Below are 18,104 nucleotides of genomic sequence, written 5' to 3'. Positions count from 1 at the left end.
AGGAGTCAAGCCACGGGCGCATCGGAGATGCGGCGTCTTATCTCGCGTCGATGGTGTCCTATCCTCTGGGAGGGGGACTGTCGACGGCCGGTTGCCAAAACAGAAGGAAGTAGGGTCTCGCGTCCTGCAAAGCTCGCGCGCGTCCCCGACGCGGGGCATGCCCGGGTCCGTCCTTCGCGAAAAGAAATCCCCCGGCATTTCGGCGTAGCCCGCGCACTTAAGCCAAATGGATGTGCTTTTGCATATTTCAGCCGACGACGGGAATAATGATGAGCGCGGGATAAATTTCGGAGAGGAGCCGAAAGGGAGGAATTACGCGCGGCCACGCGAGGAATAATTACAGGAATGTGATTCGCGCTCGCTAAATATTTCCCACGGGGCAATTTACGATGTTGATAAGCGATAAAGCGTTACGCGCTCCGGGCGATCGATGGCGAATCGCGGCGTAGTCTTTTAGCGCCGGTGTATGCGCGTACCTTTCCATGCCCGCGTAATGGATAAGTGTAATTAGCGCGTTCGGCGTCGAACGTGACGTGCGACCGGCGCCCGACGGCGATATTACTCCCTTTTGTATCCCTTGCGCGTTATCAAACCGCGAGGGTTGTCGTCCGAAACGGACGAAAAATAACCTCGATATTTCGTTTTTCAGGAGTGGTTGCCCGTATATCGGAACTTCATCCCTCGCTCGTAATTCTCTGTATTTAAATATTCTCCGTTCTTCATCCCTTTCATTGCGTCCGAATTCTAAAATTCGATCGGAACGTTTCGTTACACGGAGGGGTGTAGGCGAGCGTGTGACCGCCCCTGAACGTATGCCACGCTCCGGCGTGTGTCCGACTAAAGGCTGACGGTTTCTACTGGTTCGTACGCCGAACGTGGCGAATCGTACTCGAGAGGGGGAGAGGGGGGGGGGAGACGCCGTGCATTTGAACTCCGTCGTTAAAAATATGCCCTAATTGATCGGGACTATTTCGAAATAACGATTTCGACGACGACGACGACGATGTTGCCGAGAGGATATCGACCAAAAGGTCGCTGTTAATACAATCTAGAGCTCGCACGCAAACAGGCGACGATTCCCTTCCACGAGAGAGATGGGACATTGTGATTGGAGGGGAATCGATTTGTAATTATATTCCATTCATAGCCGGCGTAGGGAGCAGCTATATAAAGCTCTCCGTACGTGCCTATATGTAAGTCCCTTTCGCTCGAAATAGTAACGAGCACTACTAGCGAGCACTGTGTACACATTTCTTGCTTATTTCAGTCTATACCGGATTGGACGCTCGCGCGGGTCGCCAAGATTTTATCTCGCGAAAAGCACTCGGTGCTTTTGCGCCGAGTGCGTCTCGGCGACGTCAGAACGGAGTGTTCCATCGGTCCCGAATTTAGTCAGAGTCTATTGGTCGCAATAATCCGAAGTACGATTATTCCTATCCCGGAGTGAGAATAATTTCTTTCTCTCTTTCGCGAAAAAAAGAAATAAAAAGCAGAAAGAGGTTGCTTGCTAGGATGTCCCTCAGTTTTTCTCTACTCGATTTTGCACCTGATTTTGCTTTCAGATTAAAGTACTCGCCAATCTAACTGTGAATATATATATATTGGCCGTACTCTTTACCCACTGATGTGGGTCACAGTACTTGCTAAATCAAATTTATTAATTAATCGTGTAATCTGCATCTATAAATAAATGTATCGGCGTCTCTAATAACGCTCAAATAACGCGAGCGTTAATTCCTCTGTACGATATCTTCCGTGTATGAATATTTAACCATGTTACACAAAATAGTCGTGTGTATATTTATTTCCAACCGATGGAAATATTGATAATTAATATCCATCCGTGCCCGCCAACTTTTAAACTACTTATTTCCATACTTTCTTCCATTATTATCAATTATCTCGTCGTCACACATATCATACACTATATCATCCTTGGCAGAGGAATTAACGCAGAAATTCGACGCGCAGAATTGATAACCTTAAAGGCAAGGAGCTCAAGACTCGGACGCAACTCGTCTACGTCTCTTTTCTACGCCGAGGAGTCATCGTAAATCGGGGCAATACCCGAATCTGATCCGATTATCGGATTAACAAGTCAGAATAATATTGCGGCATTACCTGCATCGCCGTGCGATTATTCCCGAATCGCGGCTTGTGGCGCGTTTCGTGCTTCCCCCGACGATCGCAGGCGCGAATGACCCGCGAATAACTGCGGTTTCGAATTCCCTTGATCGATAACGAGATTAACGGCGCTGCGGCCCGGTCGGTAATACAGGGAGCTGCGGATAACTGGCAACTTGCCACGCGAGACACGACAATGTTTCCGATAAATGACGCGCGAGAGCGTCTCGATCGCCGAGATCGTCTCGCCCCGAAAGTCCCTCCCCCCTCCGAGCCCACCTCCCTCTCGGATCCTTTAAAGCTTTATCAAATATTTGTAATCGAAACGTGCCTACATTTGTCGCCTTGATGATGCGTCTGGTGCGTCCGTCGTCGGTCTCGTCGCGCGTTCCTCCGCACCGTCACACCTGAGTCGCTCATTTTCGGGGTACTATGGTGAAGTGGCATTAGCGCGGACACGCGGAAATATGCGGTTGGCGACGGGATAGGCGAAACAACACGCTCATCGTCGGACGACTCCTCTCGTTTTGGCTATGTCGTACTTGGTGCGTATAACCCGAATTGTCGCGCCACGATAGCCGTGAGCCTCTCTCTCGCTTGCGTCTCCTTCTGTCCTGTCACGCGCGTCACAATCGTTATCGTTATTATTCTACGCACAATTTTATCTCTCGTTTATACTTCATCACGATATTGTTGAATACGTAAGAGCGATAAAGCGAGTGAGAGATAGAAAGAGAAAGAGAGAGGAGAGAAATCGTAACACGCGTTTCTCCTAAGCGTCTCTTTCTCTCTCTCTCTCTCTCTCTCTCTCATCCTTTGATCGGAATTTCCGACGTTAATGCGTAAACAGCGATCTCGTTGGGCGACGAATGATCTTACGAATTGTGCCTCCGATGTGTCCACAGATAAGCGAAGAATGGGTTGCATCAATAGCAGGGCAGACATCAACGATCTGCATCCGAACGTCTTTCAAGTTATGAACGTGGATGACCTGGGCAACTCGATCACTCCCGGACGACTGGAGGTCACCGATGTGGAGCTCATATTGTACCAGCGCGGCAAGCAACCGATCAAGTGGTCACTGCGCTGCTTACGCCGGTATGGATACGACGCGAGTATATTCAGCTTCGAATCAGGCAGACGTTGCTTCACCGGCCCCGCCATATATGCCTTCAAGTGTCAGAGAGCCCAGCAGTTGTTTAATCTCGTGCAGAGGAACATTCAGGTACGCGTCGGCATGCGCCAAGATCGCTAATCTTTAACGTAGGGGATAAAGAAATACGCAAGTTCTTTTCCACCGACAGACGTTCGACAACGGCGGAGACGACGCGTTGTCAGACCTCCCGCTCGGCTACCATCCTGCTGCGCCATTAACCAGCACCAATAGATCATGCAGAGTGACAATACCAGAAGAGCCTAATTACTTGGACCCGACACCAACTAGAAGTAACAACCGTACGGGTTCTAGATTCTCTCACAGCCAGCAGAACGGTGTCGCTAGGTCGAGCAGCGTCGGCAGCAGCAGCGGCCCTCTGTCACCCCAGGAGACCATGGGATCACCCTCGCCACCCCCTATATCGATACCGTCGTCGATTTCGCAGACCCATCCGTCCTCCCTTTACATCAATGAAGAAGTCTGGTCGTCCACCCCCGTGGAGCGTAACAATAACAAGAGCTTCGGCAGCGCGATGCAGAGGTAGGAGGAGTAGCTTGAATGAAAATTGATTCCTGAGCATATTTCCAGACGTATTAATGAAATCGATACAAGGAGAGAATTAATTAGACAACGTGTCCAGTCGATCGATAGGTTTAAACCTTCTCTATAGCGTTCGACGATGCGAAAGAAAAAAAAGCGGATACCTGAGATACATTTAAAGATACTTTTATTTTTAACCTGAAATTTTCGGAAAAATCTCTCGGAAAATCGGGGGAATTTTCTTTCGAGCAGGCCACGCCTGTATGCGGAAGTGACAAATCCGTGGTCATTCTTCCGTGTTCCAAAGATAAAATGAGAAATGCCGCGTCGTAACGATTGACAGTCTCACAGGAAAGGTGCGAAAGTAAACTCATCGCCCTGACGCGCCTCCTTCTGTTACCGCAGATCGCTGCAGCTCACCGGCACGGCCAGCAAGAGCCTGGCGTCCGACAGCGGTATCGTGGAAACGGAATTGATATCCATTCAGAACAACAACGCGGAGGCCGGCAGCCAGCAGGACGCGGCGTCGCAGCCACCGTTACCGGTGGCGCCTTACGTGAACATCGACATCTGCGGCGAGAGCAATCCGATCACGTCGACGCAGAGTATCTCGGAGTCGACTTCGCCCAAGGAGGAGAACCAGGAAGCGGCTGAATCGGAATCCTCCTCCGAGCACGAGTACATGAACGTCGGTCCCGGGCGGGAGTGCATCGAGAACGACGTCATCAGGGTGCCGCCGCCTCCGTTGCCCGTCTTACCCTTCCTACAGTCGGAGGCGGACGTGGAGGACGGCAACAAGCATTACTACTCCAACCTGGACCCGAGCGAGATCGAGAGCCTGCGGAACCGATACTCCGGCGCCTCGGTGGCCGAGAAGTCGCCCCTGCCCCCGTCCACGCCGACCAGCTCATGCCCGATCAGGGAGGTGAATTACGCCGTTCTGGATCTGGACATAAAGGACATGCCCGTGACCGACACGTCCGAGAGCGCGGCGAGCTCCGCGCCGCCGCTGCCGCCGCAGTCGCCGAACAAGCCGCAGAAGGGCTACGCCACGATAGACTTCAACAAAACGACCGCACTCTTGAACTCGACGAATCTCAAGAACGACAACGAGGGCTCCAGGAAGACCCGTCACAACTCCACGATAAGCGACCTGACGGTGCAGTACAAGCACAACTCGTCAGTGAGTGAGTAACGTATTTTGTTTTTTTTTCTTTTTTTTTTTTTTTCTTTTAAACACACCTGTACACGGACCGCGCTCGTAGTAGAACGATCGTCGTGCTCCTGCGCGGCGGCAGGGGAAGGGGGAAGGTTGATCCCGCGGTTTTCCATCGTGTGAAACGATGTGGTCCTCGATGAGCGGTAGGATGTTTATATTCGAGGACCGAAAACCGTGTGGAAACCGGTTATTTTCGTCGCACCGGAACCGCAGAGCCGAAATTTTGTCAAACCTGCGGAACCGGAACCGAAGATCGGAACCGTTAAATTTTCTTCGGCCCACGGTTCTTTTCGGTTCTTATTCTGTGATTTAAAATAGTCGTGTTTCTTTTTCTATTTCATGATAAAATCCTAGTTCTCACGAAAAGAAACACCAGCACATTGATCGGAAGGAAGAGTAAGAAATTAACCAATCATAGTCGGTTATTCTCCTCACGCTCGAATATGATTGGTCAATTTCTTATTCTCGTTTCTTACGAGCATACGCCTGCCGGCCGCTTGTCGTGGACCACGTTTGAGCCTCTGGAACTCGTCGAATCCTTCAGTTGGGTCCTCAAACGTTTCTTAGCGCACGCGAGAGAGAGAGACCACGTGGTGCGCCACGGGGTAAACCAGAGCTGGAGATGTTCCGACGCATCCCTCTCATCGACACACGCGCGACACAGTATTCGTAAATAGTAAGCCTACTTTCCAAGTTGGAACAAGCCTTTGGCACGGACACACGGGGGCAATTTTTTATACGACAATTGTACAGATAAGTTCTTAGTGCACTTCACGCGCAAGAGAGATTTTTTACATTTAGCATTTTGCGACACGCGGAGGAATTGGATGCTAAGGCGTATACCCTGCAATCTTTTCTGCAGTTTTACGTAGAAATTAATACGCGGCTCAAGTGGTGATCGAAAGCGCGAATGTAAGGGAAATATTATGGATAAATCGTCACCTCGTCGTGACGATAGGAACATCGTAATGTAGCGGTTAATTTTAAGCGATCGTCGCTAATTAGTTATCGTATCGGAGAGATAATCGGTGTCACAAGAAAGTGTAACTTTAATATGAATACCTGAGTATAACCGAATCGATCACTCAAAGTGAGATAACACGTAGATGGCACGTGCGTTTTTAAGTTTCGTGCGAACTATTCGCAGTGTTGCATTGAAGAATTAGAGCAGCTCCGAGAAGCAGAAACGCAAGTTATCGAGCTCCAAAGATTATACACGCTCATCGTGAATATTTATTATCATTTCTCTCTCTCTCTCTCTCTCTCTATCTCTCTCTCTCTCTCTCTCTCTAACGAATATTCCTGCATACAGCCTACTGGCCAAAAATATGGGGCACCTTATATATTTTAAAATATTTTTAATTGGAGGAGATTAATTGAATTAGGCAGCTGAATAACTGAATTAGGCAGTTTTTTCTTCCAGCTCTTACTAATCAGGGAGTAATTGAAATTGCAATGCATCCAAGATGTAAATAAGCACGCAACGTATCCTGTCTTACGAAGATAAGCGCGAGAGTATGTTGTTACCTATTAAGCTCACAATCATTATGAATCGTTGATAAAAAGTGGATTTTTTCACTCTTGCTTTCCACGCACGCGTTGAGAGACGCGTTGTAGTGGCCGAAGATAAACCAAAATAAGAAGATACATCACATATTTATGACGCGTTTTATGTTGATAATAATGTGTATTTAGAAGACGTAGAGACAAACAGCCGAAATGAGGTCTATTTATCGGTGGCAAGAAATGCAATATTTCATGACACACATCTATATACACACACAAGTACGATTATATATATATATATAAAACTGTGTGCGTTGAAAGAAATGTAGAAAGTGTCGTCGACATGTATGCCAGTATCTTATTTCTCTTTACGTAGTTTGCATTTTAGTTTTCGTTCGAGCGAGAACTTGATCTGAGCCTCATATTAAATTTAGCATGGGGATGTTTTACGTCACGAAAATAGATAAGAGTCCGTAAGGAAGTTCCCGTTCGGGGGAAAGTCCGACTTTCTTACAAAATGGACCGTTAGTACATATTTTTGTTCGTGGACGTTGCGTTAGATATATGTATGCGGTGTTTGTAAAGTCAAAAGTAGAAACGAAGCCTACTACGCACGTTCTTAGGCTGCGTAATTGGACCTTCCGTTCACACTTTTGATTCTACAGGATCTTCGAACGTTTCTTACTTTTCGTCGAAAGTTTCTTTTTTTTTGTTTTTTACGTCACAGCGACAATAAGCAATTATTTAATGTAAGAGTAACATATCTTCGAGAAGTGATCGAAAATGCCAAATTTTACGTAGACGTAATTAATTTTGCATAGATTATACGCCTGTTTTCTTCTTTTTGCATTTTTCTGCACTACATTCCCAACGGAATATGATTGTCGATTGTCGACAATATTTCTTTATTCGCTTGTTAATGAAAAAAAAACGCTTTTTTCTCGGAAAGGGGAAATGAAAAATAATCATTGAAAAGAGCGTGGCTCAATTTTCTCGAGACATTAACGTTAACGTTTAACGAATGAGGATAGTATATAACTGACGTATATATCAAATTCCAATGTTGAATGTATGGCTCAAACTCACGTACATACGTCTGCCAAAGTAATACGTTACTGTAAAGTCTCCATCCCTCTCTCCTTAGCAACCATGTGTGTGAGAAGAACACAGGCCTGTATACTTTGTAGTAAATATCATAGAAGCACGTATATAGCATGTATTAATGTGGAGGATTATTTGTTATATATATCTATACCTTGAGGCTGGAAAATATTTAGGAAACACACGACAAGTAATGATGTGCAATGTTCGGAATAGATAAGATTTTGTTTTCTATATATTGTTACAAATACGGAGAAAAAAAGACAAATCGCGTATATATTTATCGGCCTGTCGGTAAAAAGAGATCTTTTCTAAATCATCAAGTAATACTTGATCTGATTCCCGTGTCTATTCTTTATATTTTATATATGTATACCGCGATATATTATATTACCTCTGGCCTATACATGATTCTTTAAATAAAACGGTCGTCAGTGCTCAATATGTTAAATATGAAAACGCATATTGTAAGAACGTACAACTATATATCCAAAGAATACGTTTGTTTTGTAAGGACACGTATAGTCTTTAAGATATTTTAGTTACATTAGATAAAACGTAATCGAATTTTCTACGATAACGATATTCTTAGAGCCATTCATTGAGCTGTACGCGCGGTTTTGATAACGCAGTCCAATATGTTTTCCCTCGCCAGGATTATTATCTTTTGTAACCGATCATTCAGTGACGATGAAGTTTTGTAATTGATGATTCAGTGACGATAAAGTTAAGGGTTTTGGAAAATTTAGATATAATTATAGACTGTTGTAACGAAGAAGAAAGTGTTGCTCGGAAGGGAGCGTGTGTGATCGAACATTTCTACAAAACACATCGCAAACGTGTGGATTATTCTTCGCAGATGCGAGTGGAATGTGCCAAAAGAAAAAAAAAGGAAAAACAAGAAAAAAAACGAGGGAAAGTAGCGTAAATCCGTTTTATAAGGATGTTCGGAGCTCGAAGATATAGTTTAGGCCTTTGTGCTGACTGCGCAAGCGTGCAAAATGGATATGGCTGGCGAGCAGTAAAATGTTATTTCGCAAGAATCGCGAATATGCAATACAGAAGCTGTACCATCGTATATAACGTATACATCGAAATGTATGTATAAACGTGTGTGTATTCGTATACAGGGTCGGGCATTTAAATTGAGGCATCTTAATGTAACAAAAATGAAGCAAAACAAAAACAAAATGTTTCAGACAAGAATTATAGTAGGGTTGGGGTAACGAAGTTGTCACCAAAATATATACCCCCTTCCAAACTCTACAACTTTGTCTGAAACGCTTCTTTCTATTTTGCTTTATTTTTCTTTATTTTTGTTGTATCAAGATGTCTCAATTTATTAAATGCTCCACCTTGTATATATGTAACATATATACCGTAACATACGCCCATACCCTAATTATGCGTAATACCGTAAGAGCTTCTTATTAAGTAAACCACGAGAAGACGGGGGAAACGTGTCTCAGCGTTCATTCGCGCGACAGTATTACGTATCTGCCTGGCGTATAATTCTCGATTCTTACTTTCGAATCTCACGCATCCATCATCGATGAGAAATCTCCACGGTTCGTTTCAAAATACTCGTTTAATGTCGAACGTTTACCGCTTTATTAAATATGCACGCGAGCCGACGATTTTTACGCGCATCCTCAGAGTTGGCAGAGATTTCCCGAAAGTTTTGTGTGTACGCGACTGCAATGCAATAAGTCTTCTCTAAATTGACTGTGCGGATTTACGGTGTCAAATTGAGAAAAGAAAAAATCCGACAGCTGTTGCGATAGATGTTGCGTTGCGATTGATGTGTACCGTTTGTAATAGATAAGCATCGATGTTATCGCAAAGCATGTCTACGATTTTTTTCTCTTTTTTTTTTTTTTTTACGTTATACTATATATATATATTTTCTCTCTCTCTCTCTATCCCACGCATAATAACGGAAAGAGGAGGAAGCCTAATGATGAAAGATAGGGAGACGTATTTATTTTTATACGGTATCTTCTCGATGTTGAAAACAAGCAGAATGTAGTAGTGAATTACATCATGTACATTGTACGATCGTTGTATAATATTTATTTCGTAACTCTAAAAAAGAAAAAAAACACAGCCTTCCAGATATTATGTGATAGTTCGAGAGAAGTAGTTTAAAGGTCCGTTTATATACGGCGTAGTTGTACATATATAGACGCCCCCAAACAGTATGCTCCCCGATTTATTCTTCGTTCCCGTTTTTCGCTTCATTTCAGGTCATGGATTTATAAAATATACAATAACGTTATATATGAGAACTTCGCAACCGTCTCATTTTATTAACATCCCCCGTTCGATCGATAACGAGTGAACGTGCAACTGTGAAACGCCAACAGAGCGATAACATTGATAAATTATCGGCGAGATTGCGGCGATACAACGATGATGATGAGAACGGCGATGGCGATAACGACGTTAAAATTTCTCCGCAATGAAACGTGCCCCCCTCGCACACACACACACACACATATACACATATGTTTATATTCTAAATCGCGAGGACGCGCGAGCGTCGCCGGTCGCTCGAATCAAATGCACTTCGATCCACAGCCAGCAAATTTGTGGCATCGACGATTTTTAATTATCATTAGGTTTGTCCTTTATAGTCCTTTATAGTCGAACTGGGACTGCGTTAGGACTGAATTGACGAGTGCAAGTGTACAGTCGAGGAACAAAGAACGTTCCAATGCAAGAATAACATGATGTGCCGCGTTACACCTGTAGAATCGAGCAGTTGTTATTTCCAGTAGTAACTGGCGACGACTGTAACTTGTATATTTGAAGGTTAAACGCGATATATTAAAATATAAATATATACCGTAAAGTCTTTTCAGTGTCTAGGAAAGATTCTACTTTGGCTCTTACTGTTTCAACTTTTGTTTCGATAGTAAAACAGTTTTAATAGTACAGTAAATAGTAAAAGTCTAATCTAAAAGTGTGAACTTTCGAAGTAGAAGCAAACTAGAAAATTCGAATGTAACTAGGATCACTGAGGTGCATTGCTTCGCATGTCCACACGTATCGTGAACGCTGGAGAGTGAAAGTACAGTAATTTAATGATCTAACGATATTCGATCTTTTCTCGCACTCTCACTCGAAAGTGTTGGCTTACTCGACTATCCTCTGCTGCACTGCTTGCATCGGCTCCAAATTTAGCGCAGCCAGTACGGTGAACTGTTTGCGAATCGAGTTCCACCGCATTGGTAAGGAACGCTTTAGGAATGCACTTCCTGATTTGGCACAGCCGATTTAGCTGTGAAGAACAAACCTATTATTGCGACGCTTACGATTGCTGTGCACACACAATTTCGCGCGATCGACCGCGCGTATCGCGATATTGAGCAACGAGTGTGACGTGGCATCGCACGTGGATAATTCCTAATAACAATAATAGCGACAATTGAACGAACCCGGCCTATTTTATAACTTTAAGGCCTGTTATACGATAAGTCGCGTGTCGGAACGCAGCCGATGGTCCAACCCGAGGAACGAATTCTTTCATCGAACCAAACAGATCTAACATCCGTGTGCACCGACAATTCAACGATAACGACATTGTTAAAAGTCAGAGCCATGGCACACGCACAGAAATGTAAATAGTAGAACTTAAACAGCAAGAAAATTGACCAATCACCGGTCGATTATCTCCTTACGGTCGAAGTAACACTCGACTGTGATTGGTCGATTCTTTTTTAATGCTCAAAACGTGCTCTACAACGGACAATACGAGTATGTTTGCAAAAAGTAAGAGTAAGAAATGAACCAATCATAATCGGTATGTCGATTCTCCTTACATTCGAATACGATCGGTCAGTTTCTCATTCTTACTTCTCGCGAAGCATATTCCTACCGTCAATCGTAGGCTACGCTTGAAGTCTTACTGCGTACGCATTTCTGCCATGGCTCTCGCAGAACAGGGCGGCAGTGAAGGGAGAATCGACTCCGCGGATCAGGCGGCGAGCTGTCGGCGTCTGGTGATCTCGTGGTTCACGAGGAGCGAGATGTCGGGATGCTGGCGCAATATAGTCGCGCAATAGTGCGTGATCTGGCTGGGATCGGCGCCGGCCTTCAGCAGTATCCTCACGGCGTTGATGAATCTGCTCTCGGTCGCGACCTGCAGCGCGGTCAGCCCGTCGATATTCACGTTCTCCAGCTGCGCCAACGGCGAGGTGACCAGCTGCGAGACAGTCTGATGGAATCCGCGAGCGGCCGCCAAGTGAAGCGGCGTGTTCCCGCCGGCGTCCTGGGCGCCCGGGTCCTCCCCGTGGCCGAGCAGCTGCGTCACCATGTTGACGTAGTTCTTCCGCGAGGCGATGTGCAGCGGCGTCTCGCCGTATCGCGACGTGATGCCGGTCGGGGTGCGCGGCACCAAGAGCTCCGCCGTGTTAAGCGCGCCGCATTCCAGACTCTCGTGCAGCGGCGTCTCGCCCCGGTCGTTCTTCAGGGCGGTGTCCGCGCCGGCTTCTAGCAGCGTCGCGATCAACGACTCGATGTGGCCCCGCTCGTTGTTATCTGCGAAAATAGCGCGAAATCTCAGAGTTTCGCCGCGATTAGACCGGCGCACGGATGTGGGAGGCCGGGAACTTCGACGTCACGCGGCAGAAGAAACCGTCCCTTCGAAGAAGCCACACCGCGCGTGAACGTTCAACCGGGGAAATACCGCGCGCCCGGACGTCGTTTTCAAGCAATCAACGAATTGAGCGCGCGATATTAACCCATTAACCCCATTTCGGGCCGATTAGTGAGAAAATATTGAGATCCAAGCGCCGTTTTAAAGTAATCGCTATTAGGACTCATTTGGCGGATTCTTTCATTTTGTTTGGTTTTTTTGATGTAATTATGTAAAATAAACTTAGTTCGATAATGCGGATATGGAAAAAAGATTCAGAACCGGCCTCACTATCACCGATTAACTTAATCGGCCGTGATTGGTTAATTCTGGTCAATTCTGCTTAACGACAAATACGATTGGTCAATTTCAATGGAATAATCGGCCGATTAAGTTAATCGGAGATGATGAGACCGGCCCTTACCGCCGTACGTATGTGACGATTGTTTCTCGCAAGGGATCGTTGCATCACATGCGTGCGATGCTAATTTCTCGCGTGAGATTCTTACGTAACATATGTGTAAAGCCAGTAACGAACGTATGAAAGTTCCTGTTTCCTCGTCGTAGCTATCTCGATTAATTGACGTCGGGGGAAAAACGTATACCCAAAATTCTTGCTGAATCTCGTCGAGATAAAAGGATATTTCAAGAACGAACGAAGATATCGAGATATGTTTTTTTTCTTTTAAGTCGAGGAGTATTAAGCCTTTTACCGATCTAACAAACTTCATTCAAAACAATGTCATCAGCGTAAATTCTGGTTGCAGTAAAAAGCACATTATTTCTGCGATGTTTTCTCGCTGCGATTTCGTTTAATCCTCATCAAATGTAATTTCTTCCAGTTCAATCTATAGAAGGAAGCTGGATCGGGCGACGACAGCTCGATATGTTAACATTCTTGACTTTCTTAAGCATATTTTGATCGTTAATCTATAATATATAAAATTCAAGTGTCGTACCGAAGATCGCCGAGGAGGCCAAGATGTGCAGAGGGCTCCGGCCCTGGTGATCCTTGATGTTCACTAGTCCCGCCTTCGCCAGCAGCTCCAGCGTCTTCAGGGCCGCGTCGAAGTTGTGGTGAAGGGATTTCAGCGGCGTGTGAGCGAGCTGACGGGAGAGCACGTGCAGCGCGGTCGAGCCGCTGCCGGCTTCTTTAACGTTCGGGGGGCAGTCGTGCTTCAAGAGGTCCTCCACGAATTTCAGCACGTTGCTCGGCCCACCGTTCTGAATCACTCTGTGCAGCGCCGTTTCGCCGCGCGGGGAACGCGCAGCTGGGTCGCATCCGTTCGTCAGTAACGTGCTGGATAAATATCAGGCATTGGAGGAACCTCTCTCGGCGGTAAGTTTTATAATATATTCATGAAAAGAGAAGAAATTCTTCTCTCGAGTATAATAATAAGCATTTCTGGAATTTGCGGTGAGGATGTTTCGAGACTATTATCAAAGAAAATATTCTCCGTTCTTGAAGATAAATATTACTTGAAGGAAGGAAAGTAAACCGAGAGCTGAGTAAACAAAACTGAGTAATCGTTTTTAGCAGCGGAACCGTCTTTTCCATGCGTATACAATGATATCTTCTGAACAGCAATGGAATCCACAGTGGACATTTCTGAAGATCGAATAGACACAACGCGATTAGTCGGCGGCTTTTCAACGTTCCGCATCGGAACAGTGCTGCCGCAGAAAATGAATGTTGAAATTCCCCCCGACTTGCCCACGTTTTCCAGACAACAGTTGGAAAATTTTCCACGAGCGATATGTAATCTTAAACTTTAGCGTTTCAGAAGCAACGAGAGGTAGCTTATATCACTAGAAGGGAGCAGTGTAAACTTAAAACTTTAGTAACATAATAAAACCCTGAATATAAATTCAGGCTAATAAGAAATAAACGAATGCAAATCGAAGAAAAGAATACAGTTGAAATTCCAGCTTTGTTTCACATCATTTCCGGATTTTCCCTGACGTTTAACATTTCCGCTTTTACTTTCCCCAGGTTCTCCGGGCCCGTGGCGATACCCTGGAATGATACCGTCGGGAGCAGAAATTCGCGTGAGAGATATACTGTTATCTCGAACTGTTATCTCATACGCGGCATCGCCCGAGCCGAGCGCTCTTTCGCTCGCTCGCGAGAAATTTACCTGAGCACAGGTAGGCACTGGTTCGTGGCCGCCACCAATAGGGGTGGATCGCCCGACACGTTCCAATCCGGTTCGTCGAGGTTTTGCACGCAGCCGGCGGCGATCAGCGCGGAGACGCGCTTGACGTTTCCCGATCGCACCGCCTCGTAGAACCCGCCGCCGCTCTGGCAGCCTTGAACGATCTCCCTGATCTCGACCTGATCCTGCGCGTCCTCCGGACGGGGCTCCTCCTGCGCCTCCTCGCACCGAGTTCGCCCCAAATCCCCGCCCCGGGGCTCCTCCTCGACGACGACGGAAGCGTCGTCGCGCCGCTCCTGCACTCGCTCCGCCCCCGCGCTCAGATTCCTTTCAGCCTGCTCCTTCACCTTTCCGCACGTGGCCGCATTCTTCGGCTGCCCGATGACGCTCGCCGATACGGATCCGCTTCCGCCGGCCTCCTCCCGCTCGTCCTCGGAAGAAGATCCTTTATTCCTGGATCTATCCATTCGCGAGGTGTCGTCCGACAATTCGTTCAACGAACTCGAGGAACAGTCCGGATCCGCTTTGGGATCGTCCGGATCGTCGTCTCCCTCGCGTCCACCGGTCTCCTCCTCGTCGTCATCGTCGTGCACGCTCGCGACGGAGTCCTCCTCGTCGAGCGACTCACCGGGCAGAATCTCCGCCGAGGAGGAGGCCGCGAACGACTCCTCGCCGCCGGTGGCACGATCACCTGTTGCCAGACTGATGGGCGACGACGATCTCTTCTCTTCCATGCCGGGTGGAGTCCCCGGCTTGTTGTCCACCTCTCGGCCGGCGAGCTTCGTCTTCTCGTGCTCCGTCGTCGTAGCGGCCGCCTCGTCGTACGCGGAAGTCATCGCGCTGCTCCCAATTGGCCCCGATTACTCGCTCGCTCGCAATAACTCGCCGCTTTCCACGCGGAACGCGCGAATACGAGCAGGCGGGCGAGCGCGTAATTAGCCCGCCCGAGGAATTTCGCTTTCGCCGGCGCGATCGGATCGTCGGCTCCTTCTGGTGAAAAGGCACGCACGAAGCGGACACGAGCGGAGAAGGAACCCACGACGGCACCGGCGTCTCACGATGCCTCACTGCCGCATCGCGTCGGCTCTCCAACTACTCCGACTACTACTGCTCCTTCTTCTCTTCCCCCTCCTCCTCCTCCTTCTTCTCTTCTCCACTCCGGTTCTTTTTCTTCAGCCGGCTTCGCCGCCCCGCGCCGCGATGTGCCTCCGTGTTTCGCGTGCGTCTCGTTCGTTTCCCTTCGTTGCTTCTACCCCACTTCCCTCGCTCCGGCGTGCTCCTTAATCCCCCTCGGGCCGCGTGCCATAGGTGTCGAACCGTTGGAATTTAGGCCGCGCTGCGACGAATGCTCAATGAACGTGCGTTTCTCTTTTCGTCCCCTCCTCTCTCTTTCTCTCTCTCTCTCTCTCTGCGAAGACAGCCGTTGACAGTGTCGTCCGAAGTTGATCTGCACGCTGCAATTAATGTATGTCAATATGTATCGATCGGTCTTATTTTTCGCGCCAATTACGCTATCCCGGTTGACGGAGACGACAGAGAGATGATCTGCGCCCGTCGTTTGTTGTAAGTTTTGCCTGAATCGTGTTTGTTAGTGTTCTTAAAATTAGAGATCGAAATCTGACTCAAAAGTAACGTCAAATGAGCCCTTAATAATGTTTTAATGATGCCTCTAACGTCAATAAGACGTCATTAAAACGTCATTTAACGTCGCTTTGCTACTTGGGTTAGTGCGGAAGATATGAATACCACCTATTCGTGCACGAAACTCGGGAACAACGAATTTTATCAAAATTATCAATAAATTACCATCTTACCGTAATTTCACAGTAAGTAATCGTGATGGTAATTTTATGTTTGTACTTAGGATGTTTTTTTCTTTAATTCTGCTTCTTAGTTGTCTTGACTTCTATTCAGGATGCGTAACAATTTCTACAAAACAATTTATAAACCACATTACTTCCGGAAGTATTAAGCAATTCTGCTTTGTGCGACTTGATAAGTTCTTCGAGCTTATTGACATCTTTGAAAGATAATTGACTCCTTTTATTGAGTAGAATTTCTTTGAACTTATCGGAAACAATTTCGGTAAAGAGTATAAGATCGCCAAAACAGCAACGAAAACTTACTCACTGGCACAAAGAATCCGTTGAAAAGCACGAGAGGCTGATTTCGTAATTACCAGCAGTTTACCACCCGGATACAGCTGGATTCAATGAGAGTTCACGAACTCCTATCAGCAGCACAAAATCTACGTAAATACGTGTTATTTCATACAAATTCGATAATGTTAACTCTTTTTACAAAAAAAAAGTGTGAAATATGAAAAAAGTCATTTTTTACGCGTGAAATCTCAATTATTTTCGAATCCTGCCTGAGATTTGGTTTGCGGCAAGTCGTTTTCAGCATCATCAAAAGTCTGCAAGAAACATCTCGTCCGAAGTGATTTCTGGCTGTAAACTGGCGTGGATTTTTATCACCCGTCTATTCGCCGGTGCGTCCTTCCTACGCTCTTGAAATGCAACGCGAACCGGATCGCACCACCGGTCTCTACGCCTATTAACTCTCGTCTGCCGTCGACGAGTACCAATGACGCAAAAAAGCTCGAGGAGAGAGAAGAAAAGCGGGCGACGCCGCGTTGATCGCGATCAGACACGCAGATGTATTCCGAACGGGGTAGGCGGGGACGGAGGAGAAAACGGAGAACTTTTGCGCCGCTCGTGGGCGCGCACTTGTTCCACGGGAGTTTGTGTTCCTGGGATTTCGGCGTACGGTGGACAGCACGATGACACACACACACACAATCGAACACAGAAGTTCTACAGAAAAGCTACATTTTATTGAACATCGAAATACATTAGAGCTCCTCATAGGTAGCGACGAAACATTTCGGCGGGACGCTTTAGAAAAGGAAAAAAAGAAATACCACAGTCGAAAATAAATAATGCGTGATGCGCGTGTCCCCTCTTCGTCCGGCACGGAATCACAATCCATTGTAACCTAAGGCGATATAATGCGTCCGCGTAAACAAGAGAACAGGTGGCTTCTGTATGCGCCGAGGGATAGATCTGCCATCGTACGATCGAACGATCGTAGCTTCCTAATTGCCAATGAAAGATCGTCCCATCGAACATCGGTCGTCTGTGTCTGAAAACAAAAGCCAGCGATGTAATATCGTCGCCACGTTACCACGTTTGTTCGTAAGAATGATCTGTGGTCTGTTCTTTACAGCTGCACCGCTGAACTAATGCGATAAGTCGAAGCGGGACAAGTATATATGTTTTCTCACTTCGACTTGAACTACAAGCGCGTAATGTCTCTAGAATATTATACGAATATTCTTTAATATTAAAATAATATTCCTATGATATTCCAAGGATGCTATGTAATATTTTTTAATATTACACAGGAATATTCTATTAACGTTGTACACGTCACATAATATTCTCGGCATATTATAAAAATATTCTTGAAACAAAGAACAGACCAATGATCGTTGTTCATAAGCGCATACAATGATTTACGATAAGATCAAGATCGAAAGGTGCACACACACCGTGCTTATCTGCTGCGTGATCTGGACCCCGACCGAGAATTCGATCTGCTCCGGCTGCGATCTTTGGAGCTGCCGGACTTCCGTTTGTTGCGATACCTATCCTTAGCGTG

General features: G+C 46.4%; 3 protein-coding genes across 3 annotated transcripts in view; 1 reads left to right on the top strand and 2 right to left on the bottom strand.

Annotated features, from left to right (window-relative positions):
* The first annotated feature begins 2,415 nt into the window (after positions 1 to 2,415).
* LOC106749624 (fibroblast growth factor receptor substrate 2) lies at positions 2,416 to 13,390 on the top strand. The gene is made up of 5 exons (XM_014629280.1): positions 2,416 to 2,669; positions 3,030 to 3,349; positions 3,429 to 3,820; positions 4,226 to 5,007; positions 13,237 to 13,390. Exons 2-5 carry the CDS (start codon positions 3,041 to 3,043, stop codon positions 13,299 to 13,301), a joined length of 1,548 nt encoding a protein of 515 aa, XP_014484766.1. The 5' UTR covers positions 2,416 to 2,669; positions 3,030 to 3,040; the 3' UTR covers positions 13,302 to 13,390.
* A 1,029-nt stretch (positions 13,391 to 14,419) lies between these two features.
* On the bottom strand, positions 14,420 to 15,277 carry LOC106748820 (serine/threonine-protein phosphatase 4 regulatory subunit 2-like). The gene has a single exon (XM_014627703.1). It carries the CDS (start codon positions 15,275 to 15,277, stop codon positions 14,420 to 14,422), a length of 858 nt encoding a protein of 285 aa, XP_014483189.1.
* Positions 15,278 to 17,255: 1,978 nt separating this feature from the next.
* The window catches only part of LOC106749780 (serine/arginine-rich splicing factor 7), a 4,680-nt gene continuing 3,831 nt past the window's right edge, over positions 17,256 to 18,104 (bottom strand). Inside the window, exons 3-4 of the mRNA XM_014629593.1 lie at positions 17,995 to 18,104; positions 17,256 to 17,585 (exon numbers count right to left, since the gene is read on the bottom strand). The exon at positions 17,995 to 18,104 is cut by the window's right edge and continues 118 nt beyond it. Coding sequence (XP_014485079.1) covers positions 18,000 to 18,104 — 105 coding nt within the window. The 3' untranslated portion in view covers positions 17,256 to 17,585; positions 17,995 to 17,999. The remainder of the gene's footprint in view (positions 17,586 to 17,994) is intronic.

This window comes from Dinoponera quadriceps, unplaced genomic scaffold (genome assembly GCF_001313825.1).
Source record: "Dinoponera quadriceps isolate SergipeBrazil2010 unplaced genomic scaffold, ASM131382v1 scaffold37, whole genome shotgun sequence".
Taxonomy (NCBI): domain Eukaryota; kingdom Metazoa; phylum Arthropoda; class Insecta; order Hymenoptera; family Formicidae; genus Dinoponera; species Dinoponera quadriceps.
This window is presented reverse-complemented; position numbering and strand designations above follow the sequence as displayed.

Bases quoted from the DNA above. Each gene is read 5' to 3' on its own strand.
- LOC106749624 (XM_014629280.1), top strand. From the start codon at position 3,041: ATGGGTTGCATCAATAGCAGGGCAGACATCAACGATCTGCATCCGAAC. The intron at 3,821-4,225 runs GTAGGAGGAGTA...CTGTTACCGCAG, and splicing joins TTCGGCAGCGCGATGCAGAG to ATCGCTGCAGCTCACCGGCA. The intron at 5,008-13,236 runs GTGAGTAACGTA...ATAAAATTCAAG, and splicing joins CAAGCACAACTCGTCAGTGA to TGTCGTACCGAAGATCGCCG.
- LOC106748820 (XM_014627703.1), bottom strand. From the start codon at position 15,277: ATGACTTCCGCGTACGACGAGGCGGCCGCTACGACGACGGAGCACGAG.